Source organism: Astatotilapia calliptera, chromosome 18 (genome assembly GCF_964374335.1).
Source record: "Astatotilapia calliptera chromosome 18, fAstCal68.1, whole genome shotgun sequence".
Lineage (NCBI taxonomy): Eukaryota > Metazoa > Chordata > Actinopteri > Cichliformes > Cichlidae > Astatotilapia > Astatotilapia calliptera.
In genome coordinates this window covers 4,473,248-4,497,979 of record NC_137439.1, presented here as the reverse complement: position 1 = coordinate 4,497,979, position 24,732 = coordinate 4,473,248, and the positions used below count along the sequence as shown (strand labels likewise).

General features: G+C 40.6%; 1 protein-coding gene across 1 annotated transcript in view; it reads right to left on the bottom strand.

Moving 5' to 3' along the window:
* Positions 1-19,170, bottom strand: part of myo10 (myosin X) — a 122,155-nt gene extending 102,985 nt beyond the window's left edge. Inside the window, exon 1 of the mRNA XM_026149129.2 lies at positions 18,682-19,170. Within this exon, the coding sequence (XP_026004914.2) occupies positions 18,682-18,702 (21 nt within the window). The 5' untranslated portion in view covers positions 18,703-19,170. The remainder of the gene's footprint in view (positions 1-18,681) is intronic.
* Between the last annotated feature and the right edge of the window lie 5,562 nt (positions 19,171-24,732).

Sequence of the window (24,732 nt, the reverse complement as noted above, 5' to 3'; positions counted from 1 at the left end):
ATTTAAACATTACACTGTACATGAATCTAATGCACAACTTGAAAACATGATCAAAACACTGTATAAACAAAACTGAACACAGTGAACCAGTTTCTGGCTAAACAAATGTCTCGTTTGCGACTCATTAGTCATCACAAGCATGCATGCAAAGCGATTCGTCTCCGCCGCTGCATGTCTGAGCCCAAATCAAACTCACGTGAGGAAATCTGAATTCAAAGGAATAAACTAAACTTAGATGAGACTCTTAAACTTTCTGCAGATGTGAAACTCAGGATCAACAATGACCTGACGTTGAACTAACTGAGCTTAGACTGGTTTCCATCCCTAAGGACCACTTAGACCATAAAGGAGGGAAATGACCAGAGTCCTTTCTGTTGGGCCCACCTGACCTACTTTCTCCTTCTGTGTTTGTCTATGAAAGTATCCATGCACACGAGAGCATGGGAGAGTAATTTGTGCACGTTTAAGGCATTGTTTGCACAAGTGCAGCATTCCGGCTGAAAAAGCGTGCACACATACAATAACTCTCATTGTAAACGGCGCTTTCAGCGACTGCGTTTGCAGGATGTTCTGTGCATCATTGTGTTAGTGTGTGTGTGGGTTTGTGTTTGCTACAAGTTGGCAGCTGAGGCCACAGTTGCCATGTGTTGCCCAGCTGTGGTCGCATGGCGCTGCTTTTGCAGACTCCAAGAAGGAGAAACGGACGAATATAAATACCGCCTTCCCCTCTCTGCCATTCTCCTGGGACCAGCAACAGACGTCTTGTTATACAAAAAGAGGCGGATTTACCCCCAGAAACAGATTGTGTGACTCTGCAAATTAAGGTAGCAGTTTGGTGTGACCTGGAAACATCTGAAGTCATTTAACGCGCCAATAAGCAGTGAAAGCCGTGAAAGGAGTCTTCCAGCAACAAAAAATAAGATGGCATGGAGAGCAACCAAAGGTTTCACACATGCATGTCAGACCTGAACTTTTCCAGATATTACCCATCAAAGCTGCAGATACCATTGTCAATGTCATTTAACCTGCCAGCTCCTCAGAACAAACAGGATGTCAGATTGAGCTCATGTGGGAATACTGCACTTAACTGTCTGGCATATTCACAACAGAAGAGTGGGAGTCGTGTGTCCTACATCCTGCACTATCTAACTTCCTCAACTAAACCAATTTTCCACATTGACAAAGTGGCATCAGCGGATGCCTGCTACATGTGAGAAAGGACAATGTCCAAAGCTGCCCTAACCCGATTCTCACAACAGCTGATCAGCATCAGCTGACTGCTCAGAAAACCCCATTTTATACGGGGTACCTTCTTTAAGGTATGAGGGCCATCCCAAAAGTAAGGTCTCCAGAGCAGTGGGGTAGAGAAACAGTTCGTACGGCTGTTCGCCACACTGTTGTGATTGGTGCTTCCTCCACTCCCAAACAAGAATGAGCAGCTTCGCTGGGACACTCAATCTTGGCTTGGCAGCCCTTGAAAATGGAGCCCCCGTTCAATGCTACCGCCAAGTGCAAAGTTCGTGCAGTTATTCGACTTTTGAATGCAGAACGCGTTAAACCAGTTAAAATTAATCGCCAATAAGTGTATGGACAGTCGTGCATTGATGTCAAAAACGTTGGCAAGTGGTGTAGAGAGTTTACAGCCGGTCGTACTGAAATTCACGAAGAACAAACGGCAACGAGTGGATTGCTCAATGCTTCCCGAAGGAGACGACGGCGAGCTGGTATGACATGGGCAGTCTAAAACTGCCACAACATCTACAAAAAAACCATCGACTGAAATGGTGATTATATAGAAAAAGAAATCATTTTTCAATAAACAGTTGTTTGTATTTCTAAAAAAGTAAAAATAAAATAGGAGACCTTACTTTTGGGATCGCCCTCGTATATTAGCAGTTTCCCAACAGTTGATGTGCATTAACAAGTTTCTTGCAACACACCTCCAGATGTCACTGATGGCTGCTCTGATCGTTAAAAGAGTCTTGCTGCTCTCTAGCTTATGCTTTTAATGTTTATGCATGCAAAGACAGGGAGGACCTGAACATGCTGCTGTAACTAAATAACTGCAGAGGTAAATAATCTTTTAACTAGAGTGGCCTGACCTGAACTTTGAGAATGTCTAATCTGTTTGTTACAAAGGATATTTTGCTTGGAGTGATTCAATTGAAATGTGGAGCTGCTATCCCGAGACTGCAGATAACATTGGCTAAATCAGCAACAAATGCTCTTCAAATAGACATTAAGAGTCATTACAGAACACTACGTCTTATATTTAATTCAAATTCGATTTGCTTTTTCTGTCTTGCTCACACTTTATTGACGTACATTTTTACATTCTCCCTTGAAATTCTCAGTTATCTCCATCTCTGCTCAGTTTAGGAAACAAGCCTTGATTTTAAGGTACAAAACCCCTTTGAAGCCGCCTGACCAACTGGACAGCAGAGATAACCTTGTTTTCTTTGTCTCAGCATCTTAGCTTGGTGAGCATGAGAAAGGCCTTATTCTGGGACATGCTTCAAGCCTCAGAGCTTTTAACTTCCTCTAATGACTTTATGGCTTTTTTGGAAAAGTGTCAAGTAACTGAGTGCACTCACAAAGACAATCTATGATTCTGGCGGCTTGGATGGAGAAGAAGTGGGTTAAGTGGCCTGGCGAGGAATGAATTAGAGAAGAATTGCTTTGCAGGGTAAACAAACTTTAGGGCTCTGTTTTATCACAGCAGACCCGAGAGTGTGTTTAAATCATCATGTTTCACATAGTGTAATGGGGATATTTTTCAGGCTGCATATAACTCAAGAGATCTGCGAACAAAGGTAGACAAACACCGACTCTCTGCTACTTACGGCTCAAGTGCACACTGAAAATGGGTGCAGTCTATTGCCAAAGACAAAAAAAGAAGGGAGCTTTTCATTCATTATCAAACAAATAAGAGCTAACCATTAAAGCGTGAATAAAAACTGTTTGCCAGGCCTGAATCGCTGTAAAAACTGTAAACTGATTAAAAAATTTTAAGTCTACTTTGTAACACTCAAAGATGAGAGAGAAGAAAAAGGACAGAGAAGGGCTTCAATGTCTCAAGGCAAAAGAGAATGAGCTTAAAGCCAAATGACAGCGTTTGTTTCATTCAGGAATAATTTGAAACCAGGTCTGGAGCTGAAGGCATCCAGAGTTTAAACCAGCAAAAACAAACAGTTCATTCTCCCATCAGCACTTTTCACGCCAAACCAGACCAAAAAAAAAATTTTTTAAATGCTAATTGAGGACTATCAAGCAGCACTGCTGCAAACCAGTTCTTTGAACAACTTCTTCCATCACTAACCTCAGTAAACACCAACTTGAGTACTTTAAGAGGAGACGCAATCTCATCTCACTGTGCACTCAATTGTTTCTGACCATGGTTGTCAAAAACCAGAAGAAAGATATCAGTGATTAAGAGATTCTCAAGGACATCTCAGCTATTTTGGCTCATCGTCACGACCATATTCTAGCAAGTAAATTGTCAATAGACTGGCTTATTTATTTATTTAGCACTTTTCTTACTGAGAACTCAACGTGGTTCTTCACTACAAGCCACATATCCCTGTTCACACATACTTTCATATAACAACTTATTCTATAAGGTATTTTATAAAGGTTTTTTTTAACCTAACACATTCAGAGATACATCAGGGACAATTTGGGGTTCAAAAATACTGACTAAGGACTATAGAAGTCAAGGGTCGTACCAACCACCCGCTCTATCCTTGTGGCCACTAGAAGGTAGAGTCAGGTGCTACTATATTGAGGATTTCAATTTACTGAATATTTATTTATTTATTTGTTCTCAATTAGGTGGATGCAAATTTAGCAAAATAAGAAATCATGCAAAAGAAAACAAAACGAAAAAAAATTACGTGGCAAGAGACTGCCAACTGGTTTTCCCCCAACATTAACAAAGGGTGCTTTTGCACATTCTAATCCCAGATTCAAACCATCTCGGCTCATCTAGGCTCTTGCCCAAAAGCAGTTCATCAAAAAATGTCTCTGTACTTGCCACAATTTGCAGGCCAATTGTGCGATTACACCACTGTACATGTTCAGGGGCTGGAAGATGTCGACTGCTCTGGAAACATTATTCTGGAGATTTTATGTTCCACATCAGCATCTTGAACCTTCCAACTTCCTTTTTCCTGACATCAGTCCTGGCTGTCAAAATGAAACATTAAACACAAGACAGACTGATAGGGACTAGAGCGTGGCGGGCAGATGAACATCTCTTTTAGCTGCTGTTGCTCAATAAGATTTTATTCAGAGGAAGTGAGACGAATCTGTTCAGTGATTCATGTGCTTAGTTACAGATGCAAAGAACCATCATTTACTGCTCAAAGGTATCGGGGGAAAAAATCGAAATATGACAGATAACTATCTGCATTAGTAATGAGACATGTGGGTATTTGAGATTAGATAAATGTTGTCCTACTCAGACTTCAGACACGTCAAGTCTTGAATTCAACCGATCTGTTGAATTAGTTTCATTTTCTTGTAAATTCCCCTTCAGAGCTGAACTCCATAAACTGATAAAGATAATCAAAAGCTACATGACACATTCACATTCCCAGGGTGTAACGTGGTGCTGTTCTGTCAAACCCGTGGACAAGATCCCCATGATGCACTGGGTGGAGAATCTCAGGTTTTACTCCAAACTCAGTACATACTGACATTTGTAACTTGCTGTCACTTTTAAATGGATTGGGTAGCTTTTATTCGATTCGATTGTACAGGGTTTGAAAAGGCTCCATTAGAACCCAAATCTTCTTCTAAACTTAACCAAGTAATTTTGGTGTCTTGTGCTGTTGTAGCTTCTGTGTCCACTAGCATGCAAGGTTGTTCTTTTCACATAAATTCAATAATTTGAGGCTTTGCATAGACGTTTGTTAGCCAGTCAATTTGTTGTGGCCACTAAAGTGTGAGGGTACCAATTGAAAGGTTGGTTGTTGGATTCCACCAATTTTATACATGTTAGAAGAACTTTGACTCTCATGTACAGTAGAAAAACACTTTATAAGAACCAGTTCGTTTAAATCTAACCAGTGAGTAATGTTAAAATAAGAACCATGTAAAAATCAGCAGAAAAAACAACAAAAACAACAAATGAAACATGTACTACACCATCCCGCCTGATCAACTTGTGAATTACTATCACTCTATATGCAGATTTTGTAGCTTTTTGTAACTAATATGGTCAAATATTGCCACGGCTGGTGCATCAAGTTACAGAGGTAAGAAAACACAGTGTGGATACTTCTGCAACACCAGTAGCATCTAGCAGAACAGCAATGTTTGGCACCCAAGGATAGGCCATGTAGTAGAAATCAAGGTAAAGTAGGAGCTTAAAATCTTTATTTTTAGACAATACTTCAACATCATTGTGTCACGCATTCTGTTCACATATGAATCTTAAAAATATCCTTTGTGAGAGTCCTCAGGCCTCTCCCTCCTGGGTATTCTCATCCCATCAATGGGAGTATGCATACTTAATTGCTGCTTACGTACAAAGCAAAACAGCATGGTAAGTAGTAAATGGACTGATTCTTATATATTGCTTTTCAAATCTGAGGATTCAAAGCGCTTTATACAACATTCCTCATTCACCAAAACACCCATTCATACAAACACTTTTTCTGTGCTTAAGCGCTTCCTATCTAACATTCACACGCAGTCATACTTGGACGGATGCATCAGAGAGCAACTTGGGGTTAGTATCTTGCCCAAGGATATTTAGCGTGCAGGCGGGGCTCAAATCACCAACCTTCCGGTTAGTAGACGACTTGCTCTACCGCCTGAGCTACAGCCGCCCCGGAGCATACTATAAGTATATTAATAGAAAAGTTATCTTGACCACTCAAGCTGCAAATACCCCTTAATGGCCTGGAAGAATCAGCAGTAAATATGAGGTTGAAGGAAAGTGCTACTTTGATTGCCTTTTAGACTCCTGTAGCATAGGGAAAAAAAGAAAGAAATCAATCACATCAAATGAGATCCTTAAAACGATGGAACTTCTTAGTCTTCTCTAACAGAGCAAATAAGAATAGCGTGATGTTCCAGAACTCGGAGTAGCCTCAGAGGAGTGGACCTGCACTCTCACAAGGTAACAGGATCGCATGAGAACAAGCCAATTAGTGGAAATGGATGTTTGGCTTTTCGGGTTGCGCCTAGCTTCTAACTTGTGTGGTGTTGTGTGCGAGTGTGTTTGCATGGATGGGGTTGCCAGGAAGCTGCATTCAGCACAGTGCAGGATCAGATAACCCTCCTCCTACTTCTCTCTCAGATCTGATCTTAAACAGAACCGTGTTTATCAAAGATGTCCAAGACAATAACCAACATCCGACTTAAAAGAAACAATTACAACATTCAGAAAATCAAAATCTTTCAAACAATTTAAATCAGGGGATTTTTCATTTTTTACAAGTCCAGTTTAATGTTCTGGTGATTAAATCTTATGCAAGATTCAATGCATCTGCAAAAGGCTGAAAGGCTTCCTTCGAAGCACTCGAGTTAATGGAAAGCTCCGATATCTTTTTGTACAAAATGTTGTCAACTGTCATTAGAAAGCAAGTTTGTGAAGTGAATTTATCTGAGTTGTATCTTCTTCCACAATTGAGAGCTGTCAAACTGATGAACTAGAGTTGTCTTTAGTGATGTAGTTAATTTACTAAAGAGAGGAAAGTGTCAGCCACTGGTCCTCCATATAGAGAGGGAGAAACATGATATTCCTTGGGACTGAAAGTGTTTCCTGAAGGTAATCACTGTGTTTCGGCTGGTTGTAAACATGCAAGGACACAGTGATAGTGAGAAGCAATATAAACCGAGTTCAACACCTGCATTCCCTCGTGACTCAACATAATGGGCCAATCACAAACTGAAGGGGATGTAATTTTAGAGTAACTGTCAGATCCAGCTCCAAGATGTCGAAGGAGGTGGTTCTCTGAGAGCCACAAAACCCAAACTAAGCCTAATGAATAGTTCAGGCTGTTCCTGTCACAGTTACAGTCACAGCAACATGGGGATAACTCATCAGGCTTTAGATCAGCCTTTAAAAGTGATTCTTTAAGGAACTGATCTTGCCCCTCTTACACTCTTGCGGCGCCAGTCTACATTTTTATATTTGCAAGGGTCGTGATGTGTTTGGACCATTGATGGCTTTTGCCTGACAAAACTACAGTCAGAGGAGGTTTCCTCATTGTGGGAATACTCTGACCTCGTTTGAACCCTGATCATATCTGTCCATGTTTCTGTTTCTGTATCCTGTCTGAAATGTGAAGTTTAAATAAGAAAAAAAGTTTAACCACATTTTATCAGGCCCCCTCTGAAAAAAAGGCAAAAAATTAACAAAAGCACAATAACAGAATATTTGACTGGGTGAGTGAAAATCAAATTCAAATGTCCAACAAGTCGAAATAAAGAAAAAGAAGAGGAAGAAAACAACAGAAATGTTATCCTAGACAAGTGAACATTGTGAGTCATCTGCTCAAAGATGTTCTTTTTTACTTTATTTGCATTTAATTATTTATTTTTTTCCATCCAAGAAACCTGGAGTGCATTTAAAATTACCTTGTCACATTCAACATGCAGCTTGCTCTAATCTCCAACACAAATTTCTGACCTTTGAAGGGCTGAAGGCAAACCACACGCTGACATGTATGACCAAACCCTGTCTCCAGACGTGCCTTCCTTTGAGCCCATTGGTTTTAATCCTTGCTGGAGATGTTTCCATTAAATTATTACAATCATTTCTGAGCGTGGTGATGTGTAAACCCTGTAGCGCTATGTGCAATAATAAAAGTGCTACATGCCTTTAGGTATGTGCAAATCCTAAATTAAACCACACCACTGTTCGAATCAAACAACATCAAAACGTTATTCGCCTACTTAACCTGTCAGGTGTGTATTTGAGTGGCTCGCAGTGACAGGTGAGACAAACACAAAGCCGGCATACGTACATAAAACACAAATTCTGACTCATCTTTGTAAAGCATGACTCCTATACTGCATGACATATTTGCTAATATCATGTTTTGCTTGGCATTTATTCTGAAGTTATTCTGAATCAAGCATGTTAAAGATATTTAATTTCAAAATTAAGAAATAAATGGCAAAATAATCCTTGTAGTATCTTTACCACTGCAGAATTTCTAACTTGCATTTTACTTTTAGGATTTATTTGCAACTGATTTGGTAATTTAAATAAAACCAGATGAGAAACTCTATATGAAAAAAAATTCCAGAAAAAACCCCCCAGACTTTTATACTTGGATACTGATTTATGAAATAAATAACAGACGGTGTAGATCTGAAAGGCAGTGAAAAGATCTAAAATACCCTCAGCTTTCCTCTGCCTCCTTCTGCAGCACAGTGATGCCGCAACATTGAAAGAAGTCAAAAGGGGTCAGATCTACAGTCGTCCATTCCTGGTTTTAATTGACCATTTCACCAGCGGGAAACCACGACTCAGCAGGACACTGAGGGATTAGTGTCAACAGACCATCTCAGACTAAAACCCATTTTACTGCTTTTTTTTTTTTCTTCTTAAATATTGCTTCTACAGCCACTCAACCAAGAAATGACCTCTCATGCAGAGATGTGCAGGTTCCTGTGTAGGAACTGTACAGTAAGTCTGTACATGAGGTTAACGTAAAGGTGTGTAGACATGTTACACCAGAGGAGTGATGGTTTTTAACATTAACTTAATGGAGTCTGATTTATTACACAATGATGGGGTCATAAAGAGGTCAGGTGACAGAAAATCCTTAAGTTGAAACTAAATCTGCCTACAGATGGTACCTCGATGGCTCGGTTGTATTACAAAAATAAGTTGGAAAAAAAACTTGAGGTTGGCTCCAAAAGAGAGCCAGGTGCCTCACATGTTAATAACATCTTTAGAGTCTGATACAAAAATGGTTTTTAGTAATAGTTGTAATAGTTTCCCCTTCATAATAACTGTACTGTGGTAGTTTTGTTATAACTCACATGTTTATGTTGCGTTAAGGCTTAAAGTTTGGATTAGCAGTCTTATGTAGCCACTAGCTAAGCTATGCTAAGTGATGCGGTGCTAATCTTCAGCTGCACTAACTCAAGTCACTTGGAAGTCGGAATTTCTGAAGTCAGAGCAGCCCCACCAAGTCAGAGTTAATAATCCAAGATGGCAGCACTGAAAGTAAACAAGAGTAAAACTAGAACTTCTAGTTTGTATTTGTGACTCATTAAATGAGCCATTCACAGAACACTGAGCAGGCTCCATCCATGACCATGCTGCAGCAATGTTTTTAAGCAAAACAAAATATTGCATCGCTCTATTGTGCCAAGAAGCTAAATAAATCATGTTTTTCCTGCTTTAATATTGAAACATAATCAACTTGGGAGCGACGTCACTCTTCTTCCGACCTCTGAGATCAGGAAAACAGCAACTGAAATAACTCTCTGAATGGTGTTTGTGCAGCTAGTCCTTTTTTGAAAATTTAAAAAATTGTCATCATTTAAAAAATAGTTTTGATGAGTGAAATGCAAAAACTTTATAAGTTGCTCACTTAACACTTATTATTATTGCACCCATAAGTGCTGCCACAAGTCCACAAACCAAAGGCTGTGATGTCAGCTAAGTACACCCATATGGAAAAGAAATAGTAAAAACTTATAAAAGACTTGCATAAGATGTGGCCTACATCATATAGTGAATCATATCAGGCTTACATGATTTACTCATAAAAGTGGCCACTTTCTCATTACTTTCATATATTGTTTTTAGTAAGTATCCAAAACATACAAGTTTCATTTATATCATTTTTCAAGGGATCTTATATCTGTTTTCACTCTTGTATGCTTTTCATACAAGTTTCACACAAGACAGATACAAACTTTATATATATATCTTTTCCATGTGGGCATATTTTCCATATAGTTTAGACATTTTTAGGTAATATTTAAATTAAAATTTAAGGATTTAAGAAAAACAGATGCAAACAGTTTATTTGAAATGACCTAACATGACGATCAGTTCAATAAATATTGACAGTGCACACGATAACTTCAGCTTTATCCTTCAACGTCACCTAAGCGCATTTTATTGACTGTTAGACAGAAAGTGATTATGTAAGTTTCATGTTATTGGGAGGTTTAAATTGTAGTTATGTCACCAATTAAAACACCAGGATTTTTTCCCCCAGCAGTGTTAATGTACAGATAAAAATCACAATGAACTGAGCTGCGCAAACCTCTGTGCACAATGTTCCATAAAACACACATGTGGAGGAAGCTGGACTGAGGGAGAGGTTAGGAAGCGTTAGGATCCAGAGGAATGTTTAGAAATATCCGTCAGGAAGTCAAGACTTAACAGAAAGCCAGAAGAGAAAAGAGGAGGATCGAGCAACGAGTGAGGAAGGTGAAGAAACCGAACAGGAATGATTTTTCTGTTCATTTTGTGTCTGGATATTGGGCACTTTTAACACTGCACTCTGCACCTTGGGATTTTGACCAAAATCTTCTGCTTCTTTAATTTTGTGGGCTCATTTTGTTGACAAAGATCTTTGACAAGAGACAAAGAAAACCTGCAGCATGCACATCTGAATCATTGACTTTATTAGTGAATAAAATTAGGTGACAATTTATTTTTGAATTGGTGAACAATACAGAAGGTTCTGAATTGTTTTAGTGATCATTTCCAGAAAAAGGAAAAGTGATTGTTTACCAGCAGGTTTGACATGTAAGTGTGGACTAAGTCCAAGTATGTGTTTAGTCGTTTAAATTGTGAGCCATTTAAAAATGATGACATCATACTGTTGATCTAAGATAGCATGGTAAAAGCTTCCTTTGTCTACTTTGTAACTCAGACTTTTGGCAGATTTTGCAACCTTCCAGTCTTAAACCCGGGGATCTTTCACGTGTTAGACAAATGTGTTAACCACTATACTATGAAGCCACTAAAGCAGGGGTGTGGAAACTCCCGACCTCACGGCCCGGTGTCCTGCAGGTTTTAGATGTGCTGTTGATCCAACACAGCTGATTTAAACGTCTAAACTACCTCCTCAACATGTCTTGAAGTTCTCCAGAGTCCTGGTGATGAACTAATCGTTTGATTCAGGTGTGTTGACAAAGGGTGATATCTAAAACCTGCAGGACACCGGCCCTCGAGGCCTGGAGTTCCCCACCCCTGCTTCACAATGCATTTTATCAGCCACACCCTTAAACCAAACTCCATTTCTCTGCAACAATACATAAATAATAAGAAGCCCACTTGTTTCATTTCATTATTCAAGTTCTGCATGCATTCTCTTAGATAGAATAACAGCTGTCAATGTTCTTAAATAGGTTAAAGGAGATTAAAGAGTTTATGAATTTAAAAAAAAAATACAAAACAAAGACAACCTCAGTGCTAATCCTTGAATCCTAATCCTACATCTGATGCGTTTGCAGTCGAAACATATGTGTGAGATCAGCCTGCACCTCATCCTTGTCTGAACCACACAAAGACTAACGTCGTGTCAACCATGAGGTTCTCTTGATAACAATAACACAGACATACATGTACACAGCTGCTACAATGGCATCTAGATCATTGATTAACCTACAAACTGAGACAAGAAGCAAATATGAGGAAACAGGGCAGCGTTTAGAGCGTTTTCAAGTCCTAAATGTCTCATCTTCAACGAACCAATCCCTCACACGTGAATGACCAATGTGATCACACAGGAAGAGTCTGGATCAGCTATGTTGGTGCTTTCAACTTTTTTGTGAAAAAAGTTGAGTGTTTATGTCTCTGCATTGCTTCCAAGATAACTCAGAAAGGTCTGAATACTGACAAAATCTTACACTGAACATGAAGGCGGCTCATCTGTGACAGAAATGCACAACTGAGGCCGGAAGACACCGAAACAAGCAGCTGACCAGAGATGATTAACTGAAAAACAATTACAAAACTGCTTGCATCAGTTTAGTTTTATGAATTCAACTTTATGGCAATTTTCACCAACTTTGATTGTTATTACATCATTTGGGGTGGCTGTAATTCAGGAGGAAGAGTAGGGCACGCACTAACTGAAAGGTTCAATGTCCCTGGCTGCTCCAATCTGCATGCCAAATAATCTTGGACAAGATAATAACCCCAAGTTGTTTTCTGATGGATCCATCGGAGCGTGAATGTATCTGAATGTCAGATAGGAAACACTTATGCACAGAAAAAAAATGCTTGTGAATTAAGCAAGTTGCATAGAGCACTTTCACTGCTCAGGTACAGTAGGAACCACTATAAATAAAGGCTTAATCAATCCTGAACTTTATTGCTGATCCATTTTCCATTTTCATATCCATGATGTTTAAACGTTTCGGTTATTAGTATCTCACTAAAAGGTTCCCCTGGTGCTGAGCTAAAAAGAACCCCAAAAACAGGGTTTTAAGAGCTCTGATTGTCTCGTGTTCCTGCAGAGCGGCGATGTAAAGAAATGGGAACTTTTAAAGAAAGTTATGAGCACCATCAAAAAAAGCGCCCGTTGATATGCTTTTTGTTGCTCCACCAGCCTGCTGAGCTGCTCATTAAAATGATCAGCTTAAATGAACGTTTTGGAACGGACTCACTGCTGCAGTCGGCGGAGGGAATAAAAATAAACAGGTTTCCTGTCTGGGCCCGGGTCTGAAACTGCAAGCCTGAGACTGTTTGATTTCCCACAGTCGCTGCTGCCCCTCTGCCCTACATGCAGTCAGTTGAGAGCAGTGAAACCAGTTTAGGATCGGGTGCAGGCGCCTCTGGCTCGTCTCCAGAGTGTGTGCCGGCTTGAGAAGTTGTTATTTTAGCAGGAGGGTAAAAAGGACTGTGAGCCAGAGCTCGACTCCTTTCTTTTCTTTTTTTCCTCAAAAAGACGTAGGAAATAGGACACCAGCCCTGTTTAAAGATTGTATATGTGACTGTGGAAAAGAATATTTTTTGTTCCACACATACACACAATTAGAAGGCTACAGACAAGGTAGCGAGACACTGATAGTTTGGCTTCAGCTCCAAACAGAAACATTTACACCAGAAATATGTAAAGTTTCATGTTTATCTGGTTAAATCTCGGCTTTGATGTTTGCATATATGACATGTTAGTGCCACAACATATCATATATTGAACACTTTGCTCCCCCCCCTCCATATTGACACATGACCATCTCCATTATAATCAATAAGGGATATTAAAAACATCATTTATCCCAAAGTAAGTAAATCTTTCGCCTTTTCATCTACGTTCCAGGGCGAGCAAGCTAAATGACATTATATTGGTGTCCACATACTTCTGGTGATGAACACTGCTGGGGGTGACTGTGGGGATGAGTCACTTATGCGCATCTTGAACTCTTCAAACTCTGACTGGTCACTTGTTAAGATGACCTGAAGAAACTCCTGCAGACCGAGCAGGAATTCAGCTGTATGTATAACAGCTGTCTGACATGAACAACATGGGGGGGGGGGGACAAAATGACAAATCTGCAAGCCGTTTAAATTGCAGTTCCTTCTGCCTGCTCCACAGGTGTCAAGTTTCAGCTTTAATAAGCACCGGAGAAACGGAGGGAGGGAGAAGAAGCAGTTTGACCCTTCTGCTTGAAATGATCATTAAAATGGAGCAGTATAAAATGGGCAGGGCCTCTGCTTGTTGTGGTGAGCCTATTAATGTCTATGATTGAGCTGTTACTTTTTATGGTTTTAATGGGAAATGCAGGCAGCTGAGGCTGCTGGGAGGAGAAATAAAAGAGGCTCAAAGAATGAGAAGCTTTGCAAGTTTTTCAGGGCTCGTTTGGAATCTAGAGAAGCAGGTTAACGAGTACAGGGACCCGAGTCTCACAGGTTTGTTTTGGAGGCATGTTGGTCCATGTGACTTTCACACAATACTGAATGCAACAGAGCTCTGCCAACATGGACGTTTATATATTCACATCAGTGTATGAACACAGAGACGGGTTTGAGTGGAGGATCTGTGCTGTGTGCAACACTCCAAAAGGGTGTGTAGTCATGTAGTCAAATATAACAGTGTTAATCAGGAGAAGAAGCCCCTGAGTTACAGATGAGTTGTTCTAAACCAGCACTTCCTCAAACGACCTGCAGCTCACCACGTCGAAGCACTGGGGAGTTTTTTTTATGACATGCATCTTAAGAAGTTTATTTATTTATTTATTTATTTTCCTTTTGCCTGTCCCGTTTGGTTCATCATCAGAATTATTGTCTAAAGGTGAAGAAAGATGCCCAACGGATTTACTTTACCAAATTGACCATCCCAGCCTTGCCGTAGTGGTCTATTTGATTCACCTTTTATTGTTTATTTTATTTTATTTTATTTTTTTTATTTTCACTTGCTAGATACGGGACAGACTTGAATGAGGAAAAGAAAAGGGAGAAAGGAAGAGGGGGAAAAACAGTGGAGAAGAGGGAAAGAAGAAAGAAGTTTATTTTTCTAAACTTAGCTAACTGAATGGTTGTAGCTTAACGGATCCAAGTAGCCTAATGTTCATTTTTAACCAACAAATTTAGATTAAATAATTTATTCACCAGCTCAGTGAATCATTCATCACTGCATGTGAACGAGGCTAACCACGCTTTGGAGCTGGTACAGACCTATATTACCGTCTCTTTATGCTACAAGTGGGAGATAAACGTGTTATGGTGGGTGGACAGAGGTATGCTAATTGCTTACAACCTGCCCATCCCCACCACTCAGTGGCAGCCTTTCTGGTGCAAACCCTGAACTTGAAGCCCAGTACATATACTGGTATTCAAAATTTAAACCACATGGACAAATAATAAAGTTACAACTCAAACTGCTGTCTGCTTCCTGTCTCCTACAGTAAAGAGAGAAAACGTTTGCTTTAAAGCAGAAAAAAGCCAAAGCAGCCAAGAAAAGGCATGAAGGCATAATTATACCTAAACAACGTGAGAAAATATGATTTCATGATTTGTTCTGATTGGTCTTTAAACATAAGCCAGCCATCGTTATTAAAAACAAAGTAACTCTGTATGTCTTGGACTTTATAGCACAAAAATGTACAATCCTACTATCATTGCTCCCTGCCTTCAGGAACCCTGACTGACATCTGTTCTTTCTTTTTTTCTTTAACTCCCCCATTGCTGAATAAATTTACACTGCGATCACTGCAAACACACACCTGAGGCACAGCCACCGTCTGATTGGTGGACAGGTGAGGCCCAGCTCTCTCCACGCCCACCAGTTCAAATAAAAACAAACCTTCTAACCGACTGAACTTAGTGACTCCATTATGTCAACACACACCCGAACACACACCGCCTCAAAACACACTGCAGTTCCTCCTACCACAGAAGAGAAAATGATCCTCTGCAGTTTATTGGATACAACAGAGCCGAACATTAGCCAATCACTGACACTGACACAGGATTCTCGAGGCTGTTGGTCAGTGAAGTCTGAATGAAATCTGCCTCATCCTGCCAATGACGACCCAAATAACACAAATGGATAAAGCTAAGCATGCAACCTCTCTGCTGGATTCAAAGGGGTTTTTCTGTGACAAATACAGAGCATTCGTAACATTAACTTTGTTCATCCTTAACACTAAAACATAAGTGACCGCGTTATGCAGCCGTTTTCTATGTTTAGCAGCTTTTGTCCCCGTGAAACAAAAACCTATATAAAACGACTCTGATTGCTGCTGGACTGCAAGACCGATTCCTGTTTCAAGAAAATGACCAAGTGATGAAAATGTGCCGTCTGGATTTGTGGTTAGGCTCTATTTATAGCGGCTGGACTGAGTGCTGCAGACTGTTTTGGCTGCAGCTCAGTAATTAGAGATGAGAAACCTCCTGCTGAAGGATGTGTCATTGTCAACGCATTCGTGTCTCTGATGTTCAGGACAATGTGCTCTTCTGTAGCTCGCAGGCATAACTTTGAATTTAAGTCAGGCTGGAGAAATCGTTCCGAGCATTTCCACATATGAAAATCTTTCAGAACTCGATGGATAATATTAAATAAATCGCACAAATTAGGAGAAAATGATCCTAACAGATGTGATGTTGACAGTGAGATTTCTCTTCTTCGCACTCCTCCTCAAACACTTTGAACCACAGTCATCATAAAGATGACAGCCATTAAGTGCTGAAACTAACACATTCTTTCAGTCATTTAACACTGTCTCTTAAATGTGTCATTCTCCAGTTCAGCCTGTCAGCTGCTTCAACTCTTTGAACCTCACAAATACTCCATATAAAAGTCTCCCTTCTCCCCAGGAAGCCAAATAAGTTAATAATAATAGGATGAATCCTAACTAAGTGAATGGTCACTGGCTTGTTTCGGCATAAATGTAAATAAAAATAAAATGGCAAGGCTAAAACCAACAGAAATCTGACAATTAAAGATGAAATATTCACAAAATGTAGCTAAATGGTGGTTAGCAGCGTTACCAGGTTCTCCCTCGTCTGCACGAGTTCTCTCCAGCTCCCTCACTCAGTAACATATGAATGGGTTTAGGTTAACTGGTGATTCTAAAGGTGACCATTACCACAAAGCAAGAAGATTCTGTAACACAGTGAATTTACTAATGGAGTTAATCAGGCATCCTAAAGAGGTTTTCAAAGACAGCCGGCTGAAGGTTCGATGCCCTTTATTAACAGCATGTCTTTGTCTGTCCGGAGACTGCGGGTCCCTCGTGTACACACTGCATAAATAAGAAACACTTCAGGTTCTTTCCCAGTTCACATTCCTCTCTTGTCAAACCGTTGGCCTCCGTATGAAATGACTGAAGCCGGTTTACTTCCTTGTCAAATGCCCTTTTCCTTGAAGACTGGGCTCTTTGTTTCAGCTGTGATTAGCTGGCAGATATACAGGCAGGCAGGCCGATATTTGAGACTATTGTGCACGCCTGCCTGCTTCTGGCAATGAGAATTATTCCCCCTCAGACTTCCACAGAACTGAACTGCTGGATGTAGCCCTCCATACTCGTCATGAGACCGGCTCGGCCTCGCAGTGTTTGTTTAACTCAGCCTCACACATGCACCTATGAGCTCAGTGAGTTCCATGACCTTTGGCCCTTCATACTGCCGAAAGTGAGACTGGAATTTCAAATTTTACAAGCACCAATGGGAAAGCAGGTGTTTTTTTATTCTTTTTTTTTTTTTTTCAAACCAGGAAGCAAAGCTTTTTATAATTGTTCGCCAGCCTTTAACGCCACTACCTGAAGAGAAACCAGTTTTAAATCACTTTCAGTGTCATACGGTTTTTGTTTGTTTGTTTTTCTGAGCAGGTCTGTTAGTGAAACCAACCGCAGTGATGACAGGTTGTTTTCCTGAGGGCTTCCAAAGGGGAAAAAAAGAAAGCATTGAGGTATGAGTCAGGGATGACTCAAGTGTTACCGCTGTTACCTGGCCCACGTCATCAGAGGAAAAGGTGTGATCGCTGATATTGCAAGCGTATCGCAATGAACACCTTTTATCCCTGAGTCACAGCTCATGCTGTTAGATGGTGGACGTACAGCATGCTTACAGAGTGCTTCAGGTAATCGAGAAAAACCACCTGACATACCCAACAGTGACGAGGGCAGCCCAAATGACCAGGTAACAGAAGTTACAGTTAGATCCACAAATGTCAGGAAATTTCTACGCATGTACTTCTGAAGCAAATGAAGCAAATGTACTTATTTGTTGTTAATATAATAATTACATTACTGCACAGTAAGGCTCACCAGCTGATCACCGCTTACACAGAACATGACCATTCTTAACCTGGAGTGAAGCCAACAGTCTGCACAAAGAACAAGACAAGAAGAGGCAGAAAGTAGGCCAACAATCGGCAAGCTGCAACACTGATGTTTAGTATTGGAAAGCTTTCTTTTAATTTACATTTTAATTATTGAAATATGTGTTTAATGTCGTTGTTTTGATGAAGACTTTTAAGTGTGTTTGAAAATGTTTTTTGACGAATAAAAACCAGAAATAGTTGAGGAGTCCAAACTCTGCTGCACCATAACAGAGCAAAGCAAAGTGACTGCTGCCATTAATGAAACCTCAGTGGTAGCTTACACTGAATAAGTTCAATCAGCTTTTAAGGCAGGAGCACAGGACTCGTGCTTCCGAACATCCTACAGTCACTGAAAGTGTGAATTTCTGCATCTTGGCCAGAACAAAACTCCCCTTGGCCGCAGGTTTAGACTTCTATCAATATCTTTACAAGACCGTTTCTGCGGAAGGAAAGAAGAAAAGAGGTGCGGAAATACCAAAGGTCCACTGGGACCAGTCCAAACCCCCCTCTGTCCCTGTGAGATCCATGTTTTAATGATGTACGTTTGATATTCTTACAGGGGTTTGGGAAAAGCGCGTTTAAAAAATCTAAAAAGTGCTTTATGGCATCTTTATGACATGAGCAGGAACTCCACTGGGTTTATTTTACGTTGCTCACCGTTTAATTTCCATTTTAAAGTATCCTATCTTACCATTACTCCTGGCACTCAGTAGTAAGTTTATGCCTCATAGTATTTGCATCCTTTCAATAAAGCAAGATTTGGAGCCTGCTGTGCATGAGCTGCACATGTTTGGAGAGGTTTCCTTGTTTTACAATTCTCCAAAAGTTTGCAGGACGAGAGGAAAAGTAACACTGCGAGCATATGGAAGATGTGCTGCGCGCTGCATGAACGAAGCAGTTGCAGACTTGAGCGTCTTCTTACCTCCGTGAAGAAATTATCCATTGCACGATTTATTTTAATCCCCGAGGATTTACTGTATGGCACCCGCGCGTCCGGTCAATCCAACTCATGTGTTGTTAGTGGGATACAAACAAAAACCCAGAAAGAAGAAGGGCGGCGGATCCGAAAGCTTCAGTGCATCATCTTTCTCCTGAAAGTGTGCGGGCTGGAGGACGCTCACAGCGTGGGTCAGTGTGGAGCTACAGTAGTAAGTTTACTCTTTTGTTTCCTGGGTTACTCATCCAGCACAGAGTCCTTTAAAGCAGATCTTTGGGGGCTTCTCCTGTTGGAGCTCTTTGCGTGTCCTCCGCGCGTGTCCGGCTGTCACTTCTTGGTCCACGTGGTTCGGTGCGCACTTTGTTTGATCAACAGTGAAAATGTGGAGGAAACGCGACTAAACGACACCCCGGTCAAACTTTGGAGACTCTCTCTCGGCCAGCCAGTCACTCAGACCGGCGGACAATAATACTCAAGCTCCACCTCCAGCCCTTCCAGCACCTCCCTCCTTCTCCCACTACTGCTGCCCCGCTGTCTCTCTGACTCCTCCTGCTGTCAACATGGAGAGTCCGAAGGTGAGAAAAGGCGCTGGAGCGCAGAAAGGCTGAAAACTGCTTCCATTTGGAGAAGAACTCACTTTTGGGGGCAGCCTCAAGTGGCCAATTGAAGAACTGCAGTTTTTTTTTTTTTTTTTTGCTTCAAAGATGATGTTATTCATATGATTGTTGTGTTTTTCTCTGTATGTATTACTGTAGGGTCTACCTCACAATATAAAGCACCTTGAGTCGCTGTATAAATAAAATTGAATTGAACAACTGGATCAAACCTTTATTCAAATCCCCTCCTGCAGAAAAAGAACGCTTATACCTAACATGTCATATCTTTCACCAGTCAGTAACAACAGAAATACTTTCAAGTTGAATTTTAGTGAAATAAAACAAAGGCTTATAACTTAAGCAAACTCTGTTTTCCCCTTGTAAATCATTTTCCTTCATAGCTTAACTCTACATTTTTCCACTGGTCATCCACCCATCCTGAAGGGACTGCGCGCCTCACCACAGCAGGTGCACTCCACAATTTGAAAGTCACTGGTGTATATATAATTAATTTTACTGCTGTGAGACACAGGGCCGGAGCCAGTGAGTAGCACGAGGGGTGGCAATGGCCACAACAGACAATAGTCAGTGCACCAATCACTGCTATGCAGGATTTAGAGTGCTTTGTTTGTGATTCTTTGCGTACGTATTTGTGTATGCAGATGTGTTTGGATGCAGTCCTTCAGATGACCAACAGCATACAGAGAAGAAAAAACATCAATAAAATATAAGCTTATAACATCAGTGTGAGAAAAGAAGAATCACAGATTTAAAAAAAAAAAAAAAAGACAGTCGCTGCAATGAACAGGTTTCATTGGTCAGTTGATTTCACTTCAGCTCCTTGTTTTCATAACTTTGCTTTTCTCCGCGGTCGGCTGAAGAACCAAAAACAGCACAAGCAAAAGTAGCCCACAGACCAGTTGGCTGTGATAGCGCCCCCTGGTGACAGTAAACAGTTGCAGTATATAGACATCCTTAGACTCTGCGTATGACCAATCATGCTTAAGCTCTTTTGGATTCACATACGTACTCAGAAAATTAGAGTTACAGCAAGTAACAATTCTTTATCTAGCATACATTTTATGATGACTCATTTCTCTGCAGACGTCTTTCTCACACAAACTCAGTTTAATAGTGTAACCATCCATGTAATTAACTTGGGCTTTATCACCAATAAAAACAATTAAGTTGAGCATTTTTCTGATTATGGTATATCCTATGGTACATTTCTACAAAGGAGTCATAAGAAATTTGTATAAAGTCCTGTAGCAAAAACTCTCAAAGTAAGTTTTTATATAAATGTGGCCACTGTGAAAACAGCAATATTAAATATTAAACTACATCTGAGAAACAGAAACTGAATAGAGTGTAAAATAACATCAGATGATAACATAAAATATTCATTTAATACACTAGTACTCACCTGAATCAAATAATGTTTATAAAAATAAATGTAAAGTTTGTTTCTTTTAAAAAAGTAAAACATTCATGTGCATATAAGAAATGATCTCACCTCAATATTTACTCTGTGTTCAGTATAAATCCCCAGTATAATAATCACACCAAGCCATGAGAACCATTTGTCAGACTGCAGGTTTTGATAATATTCCAGTTTGTTAAAAAGAACCATTTGTCACTGAGCGAAATGTTTAAACATCAAAAACACATTCAAATTTCTAAATATTCAGCAGTTTCTGAAACAAGGAGTTCACTGGAAGCCCAAAAGACACAGAGAAAGGTTTTTATCAAGCAAAAACGTTTATACAGCAGCGATGACGAATACTCGACAGCAGAAAATTGTCACATTTCCAACAAACTGGTTTAGGAGCCTTTTTGTTCTTTGTATCTGTGAGCCGGTGTAGACCAAGTCTGTATAAACATGTAATGAGCTAAACGGTCAAACATTAACATTCCAGCTACAGGTTAACAACACAACCCTCACATCTGTGTCTGTGTCTGGTTTTCCCTTAACTTATAGCCACGTCAAATGACCCTTAACCCCCGCAGGTTCAGGGTCCTAAACCCCACCATTCAAAAATACGTTTGTATTTTTTTTAAATGGTGCGTCTTAAGAAAACCCAGATGTGCTTTGAGGTTTTGTGTCAATGCTACATTATCAATGCAATACACAAATTCAAATACAAAGTAATAGATGAATTTTAAATGTAGTCTATCTGTACCTGAAGACATTTACTTACTATTATAGACGTATAGGACATGGCCACAACCCTCTGATTTAGGGGCTCTGCGTTTTGAAGCGTCAACATTAGTGTTATGGCTGCTGACATTATTTTTTTGGAGGCAGAAGTGACTGTAAATGGACCAGATGTCAGGGACTTGGGTCATCAGACCCGGGGTCCACGAGCAGCTTTTGTGCTTATTTATATGTTGATGGGGCGTACCATGGTATTGTGTATATTTGCTGTATTGTGCTGTCCCTGGTTTCCCTGCTTGAGTGTGCCCTGCCAGGTGGCTGGCCACACCCAAGGATGATAACACACACCTGCAGCTGATCAGCCTCGCTGGGGGAGCTACTTTGCAGTGTGGTTGAGCTCTCTCCGACGCTGGATCGTTGCGTGAGACTTCCCGTCAGTTTCCCAGCTAGATGTCTGTTAGTGTGAGGTTGTCATAGTGTGAAGTATTAACGGCTGCCTCTGTGTTCTTCCTGCAGGAGTGTAGAGACAGGAGGGCAGTGAGCGTGGGTACTAGGAACACTAGGAAGCAGACTTTCGGAGCACAGACACTGGGAAAAGACACTGCATGGGAGTCGGGAGAGCGCAAGGGGATTTATTGTGGTTTATATTTGCAACACTGTAAATAAAGACACTGCTTCATTTGAAGAGTTCTTTGTTTTGGGTCCTAGTTCCCCACATCCTCACGGTCTGCCTGCTCAAACCTTGACACCTGAGAGTTGAGCCTCTCAATGATCACCTGCTGGCTTGCTCAAGAAGCCACATTCATAAACTGTATGGGTGCACACCTGCTAATTAGGGATTAGTAACAGACTGATTAAAATACTAGAATATACTAGAAGCTGGTGCACGGACCTGTTGAATGGTCTGTACTTTACAACAAGCCATATCATTTATCAGATATTTCCCTCAAACGTACTCTAAAAGGTGCCAATAATACAGTTGATGAGGTTGAGTTCAATGAGTCAACTCAGTGGTGAGGCCTAACTGACACCCTCCTGCATGTCAGAGCACCTGTTAGTCAAAGCAGCAGTCCCTAAACTCTAAGAGTTACCAAAACTCAAAAGGAGAACATTAAAAAAAGAGACCGTTTTGCTGCTTGGCCAAAGCGAACCTGAGTCTGCTAACCCTGTGGCCTGAGAGCATCATTTCTTTGGACGAGATGACTAATTCTGACCTGGTGCAGAAGGCCACACTGAAACTAAACGTTTCCCATGAAAGCAAAAGCTTACTTCATGGTGCTGGACCTGAACCTGAGGGAGCAAAACTGTTTCCTGGATTATATAAAAGTGTTTGATCAGGAAATGTTGGTAAAGTCTATACTGCTGTAGAAGTAAAGCTAAAAAAATGCCGATGTTTCACAGTGAATAAATTTGCTTTCAAAAGTGCATTCGTCTGTTTTGGCTGCACTTTAGGCACAAAATGTTTGCAAACCACTGGTGTAGAGGTTTCTTTTTCTCAGGCTACATTAAGAGAGTTTAGCTGCTTCTCTAATCATAACCTCGTGAGATGCAGGCAACTTCTAAGGTGCTTCTGAAATGTTTTCACTGTGGACTCTTTGTATTACTGTGTGCTTGTTTTAAATTTGTGCAATACCAAAACCACAATGATGCATGTGGTGCACAATCCTGTGACTGTCAGCAGCTCACGTAGGAGTGGAAATAAAATGTGAGGCAACCACAGAAAAGAAGAAGAAATAATGCGGTTTAAAAGAAGGAGAAAATAGATTTCTGACATATCATCCTGAGAAAGTTGAATAAGGTGAAGCAGGAATGCACTAACCAGCTAATTCCACATATTCCAGCAAAAAGGCCATTAAGGTAGCCAAGTATGTTGGCAAGTCTACAGCTGAGAGTGTGTTCTTGCACCAGAAGTCATGCAAAGCTGCCGGATTTGGGAAATTTTAAGGTTTCTGACTCATACATTGATCTGGGCTGAGAGTTACTGCAGATCCAGCCAATGTAAGCTTTGGAACAAATGAAACTCTGTTTCACAAACGCCAGGCATGATGAATTTAGGCCAATGCTGGACCAAGAGCTTTTGGGTACTAGGATACAATATTTTTTAAATTCTGGGTAGCTGAAAAGAGCAAAATGCTATTAACACGTCTGTCTGTTGTGTCAGACTCAGCTGTTGGTGGATTGATGAACAGCTGTACTGCACATAGTTCCAGAAGTTAAGGGGTTTAAAAAAGGCCTCTAAGCCAGAGCTGCTCGAACCCTCGAACGATTAACATCTCTTGCTGCTTTTCAGAGGCGTCTGGTAAAAATTTCCTCTGGGAACAAACAAGGAAATAGTGCTAATAATGTGGTTTCATCAATCAAAAAACTATTACTTTCAACTTTAACCCTCTTAATTGTCATTAGTGATGGCGCGTCCTAATTCAATGCAATGTACATCGGCTTAAATGTCTTAAAAGTTTTTACTCTCCCATTTCGTCAAATCAGTGCTTACTTAGAAATAAAACATACAAAAACTTGTTTCAGTAATTCGTGTCTGAATGAGTCCAAAGATCAGTAAATGGAAGCAGGGCAGCACTTAAAACTGCGCTGTTGCCTTCAGGTAGTTTTCTCTGTGTTAATGTAGAACAGTGATGGAGGATTTTCAAGAAATCAAATGAGACTGTGGAGCAACAAGGATTAGTTTTCCCTCTCATACCTCGAGCTCTACACTCTTCATTCACTTCCTTCTCGCTTCTATTTTTCTCAGAGACGCCGGTGCTGGTCACCTGTCTGGACTCTGTCATCTCAGCAACCCTTGACCTCTAATTTGCGGCCGTGTCAGAGGTTAAGTAACACTCGTTCCCTGTAGCGATGGTCTTTAAGCTCCTGAGGATTTCATAATCAGGGTCAAACTGGATTTAATGGGAGCACTGAGCTCAGCCCACCTCTGCAAATTCACACTAACCTGAACATCCCTCGACTTCTGGTCTTGACCCTTTGTGTCAAGAATTTGTGAGATTTGATATGTGGGCGCTGATTATGAGTGAAAGACTGATCCTTCTCTTGACTGACGTGAAGCTGCTGAAGCACTTAGCGGTGTAATCTCTGCATGTGTCAGCCCGTTCACTAATACACTCTCACACTTACCTGTTTTAGAACTTCAGGTGTAAATGTTGGACTTTCTCCGACAGCACGTGTTTATTAATTGTGTGTCGATCGTTTATGTTGTGATGCTGTCATGATGAGCTCATCCATCATTGTCAACCCAATGCTTGATGTCGGCTAAGAGCTGACATGAGTTACATA